The sequence below is a fragment of the Chenopodium album genome, chromosome 23, assembly GCF_948465745.1.
Source record: "Chenopodium album chromosome 23, dcCheAlbu1.1, whole genome shotgun sequence".
Taxonomy (NCBI): Eukaryota; Viridiplantae; Streptophyta; class Magnoliopsida; order Caryophyllales; family Amaranthaceae; genus Chenopodium; species Chenopodium album.
The window spans coordinates 35711474-35728832 of NC_137856.1; the positions used below are offsets into that span (position 1 = coordinate 35711474).

At 34.6% G+C, this 17359-nt stretch overlaps 2 protein-coding genes across 2 annotated transcripts; one reads left to right on the plus strand and one right to left on the minus strand.

Moving 5' to 3' along the window:
- Nucleotides 1–1322: 1322 nt before the first annotated feature.
- On the minus strand, nucleotides 1323–10784 carry LOC145608600 (putative NOT transcription complex subunit VIP2). Its single transcript, XM_081664213.1, has 13 exons — nucleotides 10624–10784; nucleotides 10022–10095; nucleotides 9758–9936; nucleotides 9259–9643; nucleotides 5691–5897; nucleotides 5498–5599; nucleotides 4395–4480; nucleotides 4196–4282; nucleotides 3171–3596; nucleotides 3037–3089; nucleotides 2916–2957; nucleotides 1729–1873; nucleotides 1323–1652 (listed from the first exon to the last, which is right to left on the minus strand). The coding sequence occupies exons 3-13, from the start codon at nucleotides 9911–9913 to the stop codon at nucleotides 1593–1595; spliced, it is 1749 nt and encodes a 582-aa protein (XP_081520339.1). The 5' UTR covers nucleotides 9914–9936; nucleotides 10022–10095; nucleotides 10624–10784; the 3' UTR covers nucleotides 1323–1592.
- Nucleotides 10785–13221: 2437 nt separating this feature from the next.
- LOC145608903 (abscisic acid receptor PYL8-like) lies at nucleotides 13222–16625 on the plus strand. The gene is made up of 3 exons (XM_081664489.1): nucleotides 13222–13650; nucleotides 14371–14586; nucleotides 15688–16625. The coding sequence occupies exons 1-3, from the start codon at nucleotides 13525–13527 to the stop codon at nucleotides 15904–15906; spliced, it is 561 nt and encodes a 186-aa protein (XP_081520615.1). The 5' UTR covers nucleotides 13222–13524; the 3' UTR covers nucleotides 15907–16625.
- Nucleotides 16626–17359: the final 734 nt, after the last annotated feature.

The following is a 17359-nucleotide window of genomic DNA, read 5'->3' on the forward strand; positions in this document are numbered from 1 at the left end:
ATTTTGTCAGCGAGGTACGGGTTTTACATGTTCCTACTCGATATCAATCTCCATACATCTTTACAAAATGCCTACCTTGACAACAATTTAAGACTTTGGATCCAGTCTCATTATTCAACCTTATCCTTTTTGCCTTTCTATTTTCTCAAGTATCATTTCCACACCCCAATCACAACTCCGTCCACCCCAAAATAACTGACACAGCTCCCATTTTCATCCGTACCAGAAGTCCAGAATAACTGACACATTATTAAATACTCGTATAACATGGGACCACTGATCAAAAACAATTTTACTCTACTATTTCATGGTCTACTGACTTTTGAGAAACAATTTCAGCCACATAAAAAAAACAAAAGAAAATTTTCACATTAAACAAATGTATTAAATGGTCTCATTAAAAGTTTTCTTAAACTATGTGCCCATCCCAACGTCGTGGATATTCGGAGTGAGTATCAATTATATTTCCTCCATTTATTTTAGTTTCACGAATTTCATGTAATGGAAGTTTCAAATTAGTTGCATCGTTTTACTTTTTAGTAAATAAAATCTCTCTATCTCTCTCTTATCACATGAGCCCCCCCTTTTTTTTTATATATATATTCTCTCTATCTCTCTCATCTCTTCAAATTGCCAAGTCCGCAATTTGAAAATGATACCACTAAAAAAAACGAATGAAGTACATAAGATTGCCTTTGGAAATGTTTTATTTTTAAATAAATAAATATAGAGGGCAATATTAAGACTCAAACAACTCCATTTTCATCCTCCTAAGAAACTTGAATTCAACCTTTTTTTTTTCTCTTTCGATCTATTATAATTATAATGAATGCTTTTAAATTAATTTTTTTTTTTTTATAATTTTTTTTTTTTTTTTTTTTTTTTTTTTTTTTTTTTTTTTTGAGATGAAATTGGAGAGTTAACCATATTTCTATGATTCTTCTCAGAATTTTTTCTCTCTCTCCATAGTTGAATAGGCCTGCACCCATTTCTCGTCCCAGCAATCCAAGCCCAGGCTCATCTGGTAAGGTCTACACTGCGCTTAACTGGATGGAGTCTCAATTGGAGATGGTTCGATTTTCAACCTATTCTTACAGATTGATAGTTTAAAAGCAGCAGCCTTTATTGTTTATTTAAATAGGACAAAAAAAATGTGAAAACCAGCATAAAATTATTTACAATTACACTTCACACAACCTCACATTATATTTCCAAGTCCTAACGCCCAAAAACACCCTTAGCTAACATTAATGTGAACACTGATATGCACCTGGATTGCAAGCTAAAGAATATACATTAAAAACTTACAAAATCAGACAATGGGAAAAACACAACAGGATTTTGTTATTGAAGCTCCCAAATCAAACTGTACCAACATCATCCGGTTCAGTCTAATAATACACTGGAAATTTACAATTCTGTAACTAATTGAAAGAAAAAATTAGCTTTGCACCTCTCAGGCCCTAAAATAAATGCCTAGTTAAATGCAAAATTTTCTTTAAATTATCACAAGGTAGATTTCTTGCAGCACTAGCAGGCTGGTGCTGAACCCAAGCATAATCGGCCACTGAATTTACAATCTACCAGGAGACCTATTGATGATGTAAAGCTGGTCTTTTCTCAACAAGTTCATAATGGATAACAAAATTCTCCTGCAGCAGAACACCGTAATGAGATTGAGTTCATGTAAATTTCATAAAAAGCGTGAGTATATAGAAATTTACATACCTTAATAGACGTATCCCATGTATTGGGATCAAAGGCAACATAAGAACCTCTTTCATATGCATTGGTCTTAACAAGAGGCTCCATGTTGGGAACTCTCATAAACCAAAGTCGGAGGTCTTTGTGGTAGAACCAACCTCTGTTATAGCTGCCAAAAAAAAAAACGAAACAAAAAAAAAAAAAAAAAAAAAAAAAAAAAAAAAGAAGCTGTGAGATTTATGACACCAAGAGGTAGAGGATATTTCCATAAGTTGAGCAAATGGTGACGCCCTAACACTGGGTTCTAAAATGATTTAAGTGAAGATAGAAATTTAAGCACATTGAGAGATAAGGGCAGATGTTCAAGCCAAATGGGTCAAGACATTAAAAAAATTAATCTACTATACATGGCTTCAATCCTTGTTCTTTGTGGAGTAAAATGGCTCCTGACAAAAATCCCTCCAGCCAAATAAGAAACCATAGAACCAATCTACCACAGTGACAGTTGGTTCCATTGTGTCATAAAGATGTCAACCAGGAACAGTTGTCAAATGATTTATGGCTTTTTTTTTGGCACGTCTTTGAATGTCAAAGTTCGAAATCTTCCTATGCTACCGTCGCAATTTAGTTACATGGAAGCTCATGCAGAAGCACCCAATGCCATCAGAAAAACATTTATATCCCGCCCTCACTCTTCTCAAGTAACTAAGTGGATTCCATATACAAATAAGTTTGTTTTATATATAAACCCTCGAAAACACTAGGCATCTCTACTGATTACAGAGTGGCCCTCTTCATAGTTTAATAGAAAATACATATAGATAGATCATATCATTTACCTGTTGAAGGGTATTTTGTGAAACTACAAACTAAAGTAAATAACATACCAAACGTAGCGTCTATGCTTTGTGTCATAGTTTACGAGTCTCGTAGCCATAATATTAAAAGAATCACTTAAAAGAGAATGTATAATAGTTGTATCTTAAAAATAAATAAATCAATAAATAAAATTGGCTCAAGCACAGCACAGGAAACCAATCTAGTATATGTATATGAAGGGATTCTAATTTGCTTCAAATGTCATTAATAGGATTAGAATCATTAGGCACAGGAGAAACTCAGGGGTAGAGAAGAAGAGGAAAAGAGCCAGATTGAAAACGAAGTAATGAACTAAATCACATGTATAAAGAACAATCAAGATAAGAACATACAGTTCATTGGCTGCATATATCTGGGCTTCATCTCTTGGCATGCTGCAAATGAAAACAATTTAATCAACAGCACAAAAATTGAGATAGATGATAGAATTAGGACCTCAGCTAGAAGATTTACCTGTAAAATATGTAGAACAGTGTTGGCAGCTGAAACTTTGCAAAATAAGCTTGCTGCAAGCAAAACAACTATTAGAAGAGCATAAACAAGAAAACCTGATAACAAAGAGGAACAAGAGGTTTCAAGCAGCTCACACTTAGTGGAGGAGGTTGTTTTTCATGATAACATTCAGGTATCATGAACTCAGGTTCACCCTTGGCTGGTTCATCAGACCAAGGGGAGGCAAAAGTTTTGTGAAGATTTTCTGATGAATTCAAATTCAATCCCAATGTTGTTAGATCAATTCCAAGGGCAAGAGATGTCAGATCAGGATCACTCATTCTTATCACACTCAATAAGCCAAGTAATCCATATGGATCTGGAGCAGGTTGTGGAGATTGTATTGGCTTTACGCCCTGATCTCTAAAAGTCTGATTGAGAGATGGCAACTGTTGAAGGCGAAATTGTGTCTGGTTATGTTGTTGATACTGCTGCATAAACTGCTGCTCGTAAGAATTCATATTAGAAATCCCACCCGGAGTGTTCATGGACCTTAGGCTGATGCCGGGGGGCATGCTATTCTGTACCATAACAAAATTGCAATATTAGAAGAAATCAAAAAGGATATATTTCTTTCATAATGACTACCTATCCCCTCTCCCCCTACATTGCTTTAATACAAAGTTACGCTCAGCAAGGGGACACATTTACAGCAAGTTTAGTCAAATAACTTTCATACAAATTGGTCCAGTATGTGTATTTAGCATCTCTAAAATCAATATTAAATATCTTTTGAATCCTAAAGAAATATTAAGCTCATATTTCTGGCAGACTGGCAGTGTTAGTTATGGGGAAGGGAAGAAGATTAATTTAGAAATAGTAAGCATATCTCTACCATCCACCCTTGACATTTCTTCACCTTAACTGCTACATTGCCTATGCAAAAATTAATGCAGGCAACAAGGAGGTCCTCTCCAGAACACATAACCCAATTACTAGTGATAAGATGTCTCATATACAATTCTGGCTCAACTTTTAAGCTGGTAAAAGAGCTTGTTTCCCCACAAACTTTTCAAAAGATCCATTCGGCCTCGTATTAAACTCGTAAGTTTCCCAAAATATACAGGGAATTTAGATGCAAAAAATTTTATACAACAGAAACAACGGAAAAATTACTGACCGAAAGTGAATGTTGCTGTTGCTGTTGCTGCTGTGGACGGTGTGATGAGTACATTCCTCCTAAGTTGAAGCCGGGTGATCTTCCCATCTAGAGATAAAGCTTTGTAATAAGATAACACATACATCTACCAAGAAACCAGCTGAAGTAGTAAAGATAACACCTAAATTGCAAAATTATATCTCGATAAACAAGTACTCACAGAGAAGTGTTGAGATTGCATCGGTACACCATTATCATGAATCTGTTCCTTTTGCTGGAAATCCATCCCAAAATCGGCATTCCCACCTGCAAAAAAGTCAGATTTAATTACAATTGAAAAAATATTCCTTTAAACTACATAAATCTTACAACCAACATTCCAAGCAGCACAAGAATCAAATTTCCATTCAATTAAAGAAAATTCTTTTTTACTACAAAAAGGAGTGATAAAAAAGAAAATAGGTATTAGAGCAAGTAATATACCAAGTAAAAACAGCCATCATTTCTCTGATATGTATTCAGAAATTCAAAATCACAGAAAGCTAGATGCTACGCCAAAAAAAAAAAAAAAAAACTGATGTTCTCTGTTCTATACTGGCAAGTGGCAGCCAATGAACCATACATTCATGCAGTGTTGTAGAGTAAATGCATCTATAGTCATTATCGAAACTAGCTAATGACATAGTAACTATATCCTGATATTTATCACTTGTAATACAACTTCAGAGAACATCAGTAAACAAGTCAAAACTCAACGTTGTGACAGGTACCATCAGTTTTCAACTTTACCCCTTTGAAAGCACTGGTACAGTGGTACTCTTAACTTGAGAAAACTCATTTATTAATCAACAGACACTAAGGAAGTAAAAAACCATTACCATTTAATAAAGAAGTTGGCAGATTACTAGAGCATTCAAAACTAGCAAAAGGGAAGAAAAGATAAATGAAGGAAGTTAAATATACCACTTTGGCTTAGTCCAAAAAATCAGCAATACATGGGAAGAAAAAAAAAATAAAATATGGGTACATATAAGGAAAATGCAACTTATTTGAAATTTTGAAAACACCCATACCATACCATACCATACCATACCATCCTTAGGTTAGTCCAATTCAAAAGGTGAAACACAACTTTCAAAGTGAATTTGAAACTGGGACAAAGGGATTAATTTACAAGGACTTTAACCTCAGCAGCCCCAAAATAACTATAAATATCAACATCCCTTCACAATCACAGTCAATATTATGATAAACAATATCCACCAAAGCAGTAAATAGGCCCGAGGAGACAATTTGGGGTTGAGAGCAAGGAGCAGGGAAAACCTTTGAAACCCGGTAAGGCAGGAAAATCCTCATTTTGGATGCTAAATTCCTGGTTTTGCTGAACAATGGGACTAACTCCAAGGCCTTGTTTTCGCAGAGAACCTGGCATAATTACCAATTATCTAAAGCTGCAGGAATAAATGCTAAAGAATCTTTTAATTACCAAAAAAAAAAAAAAAGGTTACAACTATACCTATTTGTCCTTGTGGACCTCCAGCAGAGTTAGGGCGACTACCTAACTGAGGAAAGTCATTTAAAGTAAAAGGGGCGTCATTGGAGTTCTCATCACTTAACATTCCAATGGAGCTTAAATTATTCACTGCTTGAACATGGTTCTGCGAAAGAGGGCCCCCAGCAGAAGGATAAGAGTTTCCAAACATAGAAAGCATCTGCGGAGAAGCTGGAACCAAATAGTCATCAGCATAGCAAAAGTTGGACCATAGCTTCCTCAAAATAAAAAAAGGTCCATATGCAACATTTGAGGCATTAACCATGTCACATTAACAAACAATTTATCCGACATAGAGCTATAGAAGGTAGTACAATCTAGCAAGAGCTACGTAAAGTTAGAAAGGCATTTAGTTAAAAACAGCACTGGGTAAAAATGATTGGAAGGAAATAAAGAAATGTCCCAGACTTAGAATGTAGAATTGAACCAGGTAAAATACCTATAGGAAAGTTAAAACTCCTAAGTTAATAGCTTCAGCCAGTCAATCAGCACAACAGAGAAACTAACAATTATACCATAGATTGCACTAATTTACAGTGTCAGGTTAATAAATAATAATATTGACAGTTGGTTGCAACAAGGATATATCAATCAAATTCAAGGAAAGTATTGAGACTTGAAAGTAGTATGGTGAGTTGGTAATTACTCTTCCCCTACACAGCATTGCATGTGAATATCACTCCTAGATATATTCTTATTCCCTAAGAATATTCTGTTTTCTTCCTAGACAGATTTCTTAGTCTTGTGCTTAGGTTTTCTACTGGCCTCTGTACACAAGCTAGGAATGCAGCCTCGCTTCCATTTTGTAAAAGTGTAGCTAAAGAAAATTTACAAAAGAAACCTCAAGCCTGGAAGAATTCTTACCAGAAGAAGATCAAATTTTACATCAATTTAACTTCTTTATAAAGCTCTATTGATTTGAGTGGCGAAAGTAAAAAACTCAAAACATTGACTATATCTGTCCTTGGAAAACTATTCCAGATCTTGATAAAGAGACAGGTGAAGGGATGAGGGCAAAGTCCTTAGACAACTTGACAGAATACACACACACACACTTTGTATATAGTAATGAAAAATAGCCTCAGATTTTTCTTTTTATTTATTTTGGCAATATTTGACCTTTGAGCAATGCTAACACGTAATCTTGCTCATATATATTTACTATATCTGTCAGAAAAAAATAATAAAATGATGATATATGAAGGGGGGAAAAAAAACACATTGAGACTAACCAAACAACATATCAAATAGTAGCATTTTGTTATATAGTTAATATAATGGTCAAATTTAGAGTATGGGTAGTGCAAAAATCAAAACAACAATAAATGGTCATAGAAAATAAGTGGTAAGAGTGAGATGGGTCTATATCTTGAAAACATATGAAAAAGGAGCACAACTTAATTGCTTAATAGGCATCAGGATGCTCCACTGAGGAGATGACAAAAGATCATTTTTGGGGAATGAATAGGAAAAAACCCAAGAAGTAATGAAGAAAGGTTGTTAGGAAGTAAGATGAGCCTTACCACTAAAAGCAATTTGGGCTTTTAGGCAGCCTCTGTTTGGAACAATTTCCAAAGGAAGGGGAGAGAGTGAGAAAAAGGATAGATGATTGCTGTGTGAGACACTGAGGGAGCTCATTCAAGCACTAGAAAGGGAGGTCATGTCATCAAAACAATACCTTGCTCTTCCTAATTCCTACGCAAACACTTTACTTACTCCATTTGCAACCACTGTCACAATCCAGCTCTCCTTTTCTTTCTCGGCTCATCTAACAAGAGAAGAGCATTTTAAGGCAGAGTTACCAAGCTCCAGGGTATGGCCCATCCAAAATTACACGATGTCCGGGATTATCCTACCTCATGAACTCCCAAACAAGAGCACAACACTTGGTAAGAAACCTAACATATAAGTGAATCTATCAAGAGCAATAAGATCCACATGAACTCTCATGAAACTATGCTTACCTAGATTAATTTAAAGCACGTTAATCAACTCAAAGATTTGCTATAAAGTAAACACATTTCTAAAATTCTCCCCAACACTAAAAAGGAACAAAATAATAATATCAGACAGTGGCAACTGCATGGAAACCAGGACAATCCAGCGACCATTTAAGTCAAGACGCCACTACCTATATAAACAAACAAAAAAAGGGGACTAAAGGTCAATTTGCCACTCAACCTCTGCTCATGAGACAGTCCAAGCACCGATGGTAAAAAGAAATGAGACAAAGAAAGACAACCTTTGATTAACCTCCTTCATCTATTCCCAAAATCCTATTTATCACTATATTATCTATACTTGGATGATGGTAAAATTTGTATATGTTTGGGTGTCTAACTAGTCAGACCATTTTATAAAAAAAAAAAAAAAAAAAAAAAAAAAAAAAATAATAATAATAATAATAATAATAATAATAATAATAATTGAGAAAAAAAAAAAAAAAAAAAAAAAAAAAAAAAAAAAAAAAAAAAAAAAACCCTAAAAGAGGTCATGAGACTCTATCCTAGTTTAAATTTAAGGTTTTCCGTCACAATAATCAACTTATCAAATATAAAATTTCAATTTTCTTAAGCATATTGACAATAATATGACCCCACTTATGGGATTAAGGCTTTGATTGATTGATTGGTACTAACAATAATATGCTAGGGATATGCGCCGGGGAAGTGATGGGGCAGAATATATTCAACACATGCTTAAAAAATGGAATTAAGGTAAAGCGTGGCCACTGATAAGCTACATTAATACAACAGCAGTAGTCACCTCCCGTAGATAAATAGAAGCCCTAACTAGATGCACCTACTTTGTTCTAAATAATTGATAGCTTGATTTGTAGATATAGTTTTTTCAGAGTATATTAACAATGGATTTTGATCACATCAAATCAAAAATTAATATCCATAAATAGTAACAGTCTAACAGATGATTAAGCAGGTTTGTTGCAATTTCTATCTCCCTTCACAAACTCCAACTGATTTGTGGTCTATATACGAGACGTGTCCTAATGCAAAATGAAGGATTAGACATGGATTTATGCTTGAGTCCATCTCATTGCATGTCAAGACGGGTTTGACCAGAGGTTTTTCCTATCCAAGAATTTCTAAGTCACTAAACCACAAAGGTTGTTAAATTCCAATTTGAATACAGCACGAAGCCTACTCTCGTCCTCCTATCATCATCAACCAAAAAATTATTTTCTGAGAACTGTTTCAAATTATTATATTGTCCACAAAAACAGTTTGTTCCTACCAGCAACAATTCTGTTACCCAAGTCTTCTTCGTAATATGGTAAGCATATAACCACACTTTGATTGAACAGTCTTTTTTGGAACTAAGGTCAAAGATTTTTGCATGTACTTAAAAAATTATTTCACACCCAGAATTACTCTTCAAAGTCCACCAAGCACCAACAATCCTCTCTTCCTTATGACGTTGTGTAAGGATAATTTGGAGCTTGAAACTCTACCCAAGGTTTCAATACAGAAAATAATACTTAGAATAATAAAAGATGATGAGTTAGATGTGATACCTTGTTGGAGTACACCGCCAGTTAATCTATTTGGTCCTTGCACACCTAAGCTCCCAGATCCACTATTTGCAGACATATTCAAGCGAGAAGCAAGGCCAGGCACAGATAGTCCTCCACCTGAACCTATACTTCTCCCAATGTTGCCACTGCCAACCATACTTCCCACTGAGCCAGTAACTCGAGGACCGGCATTTCCCAACACAGGGGAGACTCCTAGACCTGGGACAGCACTACGATTACCAATTGCAGCAGAGGTAGGGAGAATCCCAGGAATAGAACCGCCAACTCCATTTGTATTACTGCTATATCCAGGGCTTCCTACAACATTCATACCTCCTCTATTTGTGACTCCTGAATATCCACCATGTGAGCTCCCATGAGACATCTACAAATGAAAAGGAACTTTTACCGATATAGGAAATCAAATATGAGGCACAAGTTAAATGGCCAATATGCATTAAACTTACAAACAAGCATAGCCTTAACAGCGACAACAAACCTGAGACAGAGCAACTGGGATGTTATTTGATGCAAATCTCCCCCCTGGAACATTCCCTGTTGGTTGTTGAACCCCACCAGAAGCGACACTATTCATGGATGAATTTCGGGATGTAAGTGTACCCGACATATTTGGAACATTAAAGCCACCGTGCATATTGTCAGACTTCTGAGTAGTTCCTGTATAAGGATGCCATTGCTACCGGTTTAGTAGTTCAATACACCATAAAATGTAATAAGAGTATATCTATGTCATTCTACTTACCAGTGTGTTTATCAACCAGGACCTAAAACCAGACAAAAGCGAAAAGATGCTGGAACACCAAAATCTATAGATTACTGCATTCAAAAGATCAACTAAATTATTATAGTAAATACACATATGAAACAAACAATCAAATTCATTGTCATTGACTATGTAACCATTAAATTGGAGGTGAATACATTCTACAAGCAATGGTGAATTGGTGATTTTAATAAAGATATCAAATTTATATGCCCATTGAACAATCATTAAACCCTAACAAATTTCTCCTTCAAAATCCCAATAAAATCTGAATTTCAAAATCTTCCCACAAACCCATCTATCATCTACAAGACTATACACGAAAAAACCCTAATTTAAAAATTACTTCGCTGCATCAACAAAACAAAAATTGAATACCCTAATCCACAAAAAGTCAGCTTAATTTGAATAATTTGATTCATAATTTGTCATCAATCAACCTCCGAAATCAACCAAAACCCAATTAATTACAGAATCGCAAACATACAAAAATCAAACGCACAAATTAATTGAACGAAACAATCAACAAACTGGGAAAATCAAATTGAGATTTTTGAGCTTAACATGAACACTTAACTAACCTTGCGAAAACCAACGAGATCGAGGAGAGAGAAAGAGAAGGTAGTAGACAGAGGTTTAGTGTGTGATTTTTGCAGTGATCGTAGCAATTTCTGGGAACTTTGACTTTTTGACCACTTTAAAAATGAAAAAACATACGAAGAGAGTACTTTGTAACAGTTGCACTTTCTTTTCCCCTTTTTGATAAACCTAGATTTGGAATTAAATACGAGTACTTAGTAATTTCGTACTCTGTATAAGGTACTCCGTATAACACAATGTAAAGACGTACAGTATTATAGTACAATTTAAAAAAAAAAAAAAAAAAAAAAAAAAAGAAGGTATATTTAGTTACATTTGACTAAGGGTTTGTTCTCATTGACTGAGCTGAGCTGAACTGAACTTATTAGAGCTGAAACTGAACTGAATATTTTATAAGAGAAGGAAATTAGGAGCTAAACTGAACTGAATGGAAGATTTCCCCATATGTTTTGATGGACTCTTTGTCTGTGAATTAATTTAAACTCGCTATTACTTGCCGTAAAAAAAAACTAAACTGAACTGAATATAATCGTATGAGAACAGGCCCTAAGTATTATTTAAATTTGTTGCATTAAGGTACACTTTAAAACCATAACAAAGTTTCATTTTGATGACAAGCCAAAGTGGTATGAGCTTGAGCGTTTTTCAATGGGTTAAATAAGGTTTGATAACTAGGTGAGACATTTGAGGAGGGGGAGGTAGAGATGTCAAAAACCGAATTGACCGGCCCAACCCCATTAAAAATCAAACTGTAAATTTCTTGTATGGACTCAATAATTGAGCATGACTCAAATTAAAAATAAACCTAACCCGTACACCCAATTCACACCTTTAGGGGGAAGGGTAAGTAAAATCTAATTATTGAAGCATATTAAAGAGATAGATGCATAATTATGAATCTTCGAGCCAAATTTGTTGAATTTTTTTTTGAGGTTGGTTTAGATCCAAGTAAGTTATACGAAGTATATATATAACAGAATAAGCTAGTGTAGTTCCACACGTGGCTTTTATTCAAGTATAATTTCTTGATATTTTATGACGGCTTTCGGCTAATTGGTATGTGATAGATTTTAAGTAGAATCAATATTACTTCGTATTTAAAATGAAAATAAGAGTAAAAAAACATGTATAATCATAACAGATGGGCAGGATTGTTGTTAGTTTATTGCCTTATTATGTCGAAGCGTATGTAACTCTAGCAAATTAGGATGAGTTGCATGTTTAATTAGCCGCAGAATGTCAATCCGATCCATCAGAAATATAAATTACTAACATACAAAAATAACCTAGTAAAAAACTAAAAATAGAGGCTTTTGTTTTCATTTTTTCATGTTGGAGGTGATTTCTATGTTATTGATATGCAAGTAACAACAAATTGTCTTTCTTTGGATTCTACATCACCAATAACAACATATGTTGTAAAAATAACATTACAAATATTGTTTATGATCGTTGTCTTTTATAAGCCTTTAGAATGACAAATGGAATGATCCCCGAAAATCATCACATAAGACAATTTATATTGCTCATGGTATTAGTAGAGCAATCTGTTTGCTTTATCAACTCCATGTATTTTTTTCTATAAACGTGAGAATTGCATCATTTATTGTTTGTTTATAAACGTAAGGATTGCATAACAATGGTTGTCGGTAACTGAACCTTGAGGAAAAGCATGAACCATCAACATTATGCTCTTATCATGTAATAAAGCAATAACTCAATTCACAATAACCTGATTTGCAATTAAGGTTGTAACCAATTTTGTTTTGTTACCTGATCACATCAAAGACATTATGATAAAATTAATTAGCGTAAATTAGAATTCAAATCCAACGTTTTTCTTACCTTATTACTATCACATGAACAAGCATCCTTAAAACTTATTTTACTATCCAATGACAGCAAATGTATGTAATAAACCAACAGGTCGCAGGAATATAAAAAATACAACACGCAAGACACAAGTCACGCAACACAGCCTGTCAAGCAACAACAATGTGCCGAAAACTAACTAACATCACCTTTAAGGGACAAGTGAGCTGGATTTTTTGGATTTAGCAGAAAACAGCTGTTAGATCGAGGACTCAAATCAGCTATAGATAGCGTTGAAAAAAATAACTGATTTTGAAACTCCCACGACACAGATCCGTAAAAACCGCAACCCCACCATTCAATTCAAACTACTAAGAAATAAATTCTAAGATACTTTAGAGGGTAAAGGGCTTCTTCATCATAAGTGAAAATTTCCAAAAGAGGACTAAATTGAGGCTATGAAAGATGGTTAAGTTAAGCCAAACCTACCACAATAAGCAACATCAAATCTCAACCAATAGCCTTGACCAGATTTACCAAATCCACAAACAGACAAAACACAAAAAAGACGCGCTTACAAGGGTATTTTCGTAAATCCAAAACTCAACCCATAAAAATTACACAATTACCCCCTCAGTAACAAAATTATTTTATTTTTTTCCTGTCCAAAAAAACAAATTAATTTATTTTTATTTTTTTTAATAAAATATTCATTGTCTTTATTTGCCTAACTTCTTTTTTAATCCCAGGCGATGAGGTTGAGACTTCGAGAAAAGCAGACACAAAAAAAAAAAAAAAAAGAAAAAAAGGAAAAAAAAAAGTGGAGTAAAAATTAACACTCATAAGAGAAGAAGAAGAGGAGAGAGAAAATTGATAGCGAAGAGAGAGAAAGCTTGAGATTGTTTGGCTATGGTGGTAGAAGCGCGTTAATCTTTTCTACTGAGTCAACTCGTTTGCTTATCGATTCAATCGCCGATTTTCCGACCACCGGAGATTAGTTTCCGGCGAAGTTTTAATCGGAGATTTTTGGGTTTAATTTCAATTTCAATTTTGAAGAGAAAGTAAAAGGGATGATGAACGGGAACGGATATAGTGGAGTTGAAGAAGAGTACATTAAGATACATCATAAGCATGAACCTGCTGATAATCAATGTAGCTCTGTTTTAATCAAGCACATTAAAGCTCCTGTTCATTTGGTAATTTTTTTTATTTTTGTTTTGATGTTTTGATTGTTGTTTTTGATTGTTTGTTTTGGGTTTTCTTTGATTATGTTTGGTTTGATGGATCCAGATTATATCATGATTTTGATTCTTGATTTTTTTTTAATTTTTTGGGGGTGTTTGAATTTGATGTTTTGGGTGTGTTTATTAAGTTTGATCCATTTGTTGTTATGAGTTTTAGAAAATATGGGGTTTATTTAATGGAATTGGTGGTAATAATTTGTAGTTTGATTAATGAAGCATTTATTTTCTTGGGAATTGAGCATATAATCTTGGGATCAATATTTGGTAAAAAAAGAAAAATTAAAAAAAATGGAATATTAAAATCTGGGATATTATTTGTTCATTGTTGTGGAAAAAATCATATCGCAATTGGAAAGGAAATGTGGTTGTTGAGTTTCATAAATAACTGGCTGTGTTATAAAGATAGTTTCTACTTTTGGACTGATTAGTTAGCAATTGTTTCAACCATTTTTGATACCTTTGTAATGGTAAAAATGGGAGGAAGTTATTGCCCTTCTGATTATGGATAATGGTTATGAAGTTGGGACTATGTAACTAGAATTTAGAGTCGTATCGATGATGGATCATGTTGTTCATATGGATGCGATTAGTGTTTGAGCGTTTGTCGAATTCTGTTAGAAGTTTTGTATGAATATTTGTGTGTCTTCTGTTAATGTAGTGTTTGCATGTCAGGTTTGGTCTTTAGTGAGGAGATTTGATCAACCCCAGAAGTATAAGCCATTCATCAGCAGATGCGTGGTGCAGGGAAATCTTGAGATTGGAAGTGTAAGAGAGGTTGATGTAAAATCAGGGCTGCCAGCGACTACGAGCACTGAGAGGTTGGAGGTTCTGGATGACAATGAGCATGTTCTCAGTATCAGGATTGTTGGTGGAGATCATAGGCTAAAGGTATGACACTTCCATTTTATGATTCCTTGATTTATTATGTGTGCGTGTTTGGGGAAATGGTGTTTCAGTTTGGGTTCCGGAACACCATTAAATATGTAATACTCTGTTAATTGTTCTGAATTTTTTGAAGTCGATCCTGTTCTGTGATGATGATTGAACGTCTAGGAGTAATTTAGTTTCAGTGCAGGACGGTTTTTTTAGTTGGTTAAATCGCATATATGATTAACTGATGTTATCCAACGGTTATGGCATATATTCATTTTAACAATCGGTGGAGAAAAAGGGAAGAGGATGCTGAATACAGATATTGATTGTTGTTATCATGGTAGGTCATGACATTTTTACCTGCAAGTCCTTTGCATTTTGTTATTATCCTTGGTCGTTTTGTTCACCTGCAAGGTCTCTGCATTTGTTATTATTGAAGTTAATTTTGTTTCCTACATGGCCTTTGTACTATGTTTTTTATTGTAGGTCATTTCGTACGCTTGCAGGGCATCTGCATTTGTTATTATTGTTGGTCAATTTGTTTCTTGCAAGTCATTTGTATTATGTTATTATTGTAGGTCATTTTTGTTACCTGCAAGGCCTTTGAATTTATAATTTGGGGATGTTTGGTTGTTGGAGAGCATTTAACATAATTAGGTCCTCATTGATAATCTTCCCTTGTGTCATCTCTTCTAGTACTCTGCCCAGGGGCTGTATCAGAGTTCTTTTTTCATGTTATTGTATCTTCGATGTATGGTTATCTTTTTTTTGTTGACAATATATGCTCATAAAATTGTCCTTAAAATCAAATAGTCGGATTTTATTTTATTTTGGACGCCTGCTTCTTTGGCATATACAATGTAGGACAAAAAACTATAGACTGCCTGGTGAGGAGCATTGTAATTAGGGTTTAGTATGGTACTTACTGTTTAGTCATATATTTGGAATCTTAGACTGAATACTTGGTGGCAACTTCCCCAATTTATAAGATTCTTGCCAAAAAGAAAAGAGGTTAATGGGAATCTTTATCCTATTTTCTTCTGTTGCCTTTACTTTTATGTATCCTTTTGTATGTACTGAGTTTTACCTTGTCTAAGTCATGTTTTCCTTGTTCAGAACTACTCTTCTGTGGTGTCTTTACATCCAGAGATCATGGAGGGAAGGCCTGGGACAATGGTGATCGAGTCGTTTGTGGTTGATGTACCTGAAGGCAACACCAAGGATGAAACATGCTTTTTTGTTGAAGCTTTGATCAAGTGCAATCTTAAGTCTCTTGCTGATGTCTCTGAACGTTTGGCTGTACAAGACAGAACCGAGCCTATTGATAGGATGTGATTAGAAGCCTGATGTGATGGGAGGATATCTTTTCTCTCCGTGAATGAAGCTACCAAGGTGTTCGCATTGCAGAGGCCTTGGGGTTGACTGGTTCTTCCATCTGCTAGATATGACTGCTGTCTGTAGTTCCTGTTTACGAACTTCCGCCTTTAGGCAGTCCAAGAATCACAACTTTTAGAAGTGTGTTAAAAACGTTCATGGAAGAGGAAAAGAATTGGAAACTGTGTTGTTCTCAAGTCTTTACAGTCTCATTCTGTGCGTCCATGCTTTATAGTTGTATATAAACATGTGATTAAACGGGTGATTGTAGATCTTTTGTCGTCGTATTATAGCTTCTGTGGAGAGAATTATAGAGGTGTTCTGATAGGTAGTCAATTAATCACATTAGGGTATAGGGAGGCTTGTAAGTAGTGTTTCTCAGTTCACCATAAATTTATCTTCATTTGTGAATTACTGTCATTGTTGTCATAAACTTATGGTCAATTTTTTTTCTTTTAATCTTTTGTTAGCTAGTGAGGATAACTCTCTAAAGAACATCTTGTATGTTAGTCCCCCACCATGCGTTCGGTACCTTGATGTTAGCGGTGGCCGCCTTGGGTTGAAAGCTAAGCTCTCACCCATCACCTTCACCCCTTAGTCCCTTACCCCTTCCCTCCTTCCCAAGAAGAAAGTGTACAGGTTATTGAAATTCATTGTCAAAGTTGTAGGTTTTCCGAGAAGCTTCTAGATGGAACTGTTCTAGCACATTGTGAGGTGGGTGTCCCTTTTAACAGAGTATAAAGTGTTACGGGACCCCATATTTAGTTTCTACTAGTCTTTTCCTACTTGTGATTGTAGTTTTTTTTCTTCTTATTTTAATATTCTTCCATTATTATTACGAGTATTATTACTCCGTATTAGTATTATTATTACTCCGTACTTGTATTATTTTATATAGTAAGGTAAGAAGAATTGCTCTATTGAGCCGAAGTCTTATATGGGTCAGCTCGGTTCGAGTAAGCGCCTTAACAGCCTAAACAAAAGCGACGGGTGATATTTATTTATTTTTTATAGGTGAATGATGCAGAGGAGCAGGTTGTTTTGTTTAGATAATGGAGAGGCATCCACTATTAATTATTATTATAAGTTTGAGTACTCTGTTCCTAGACAAATCTACCTATCTATCTATCTTAGGCTTAGACAATTATTTACAATTTACCCATTCAACTACATTTGGAATATCTCAATTGTTTAATTAGATCTCCAAAGGATCTTTTTTGGGGGAAAGGTTTACAGAATTTATTTATTTATTTTAATTACATCAAAAATGATGATTTAGAATTGTTTACGCAATGTTTTCCTTAAGAGTACGGTTATTGGTAGAAAACTAAATGTTATACGTATAGGAGGGGTAGGGATGTAATTTGTATTAGTGAATATGTCTAATGACTTTCTTATCCTAATAAATTGGTCC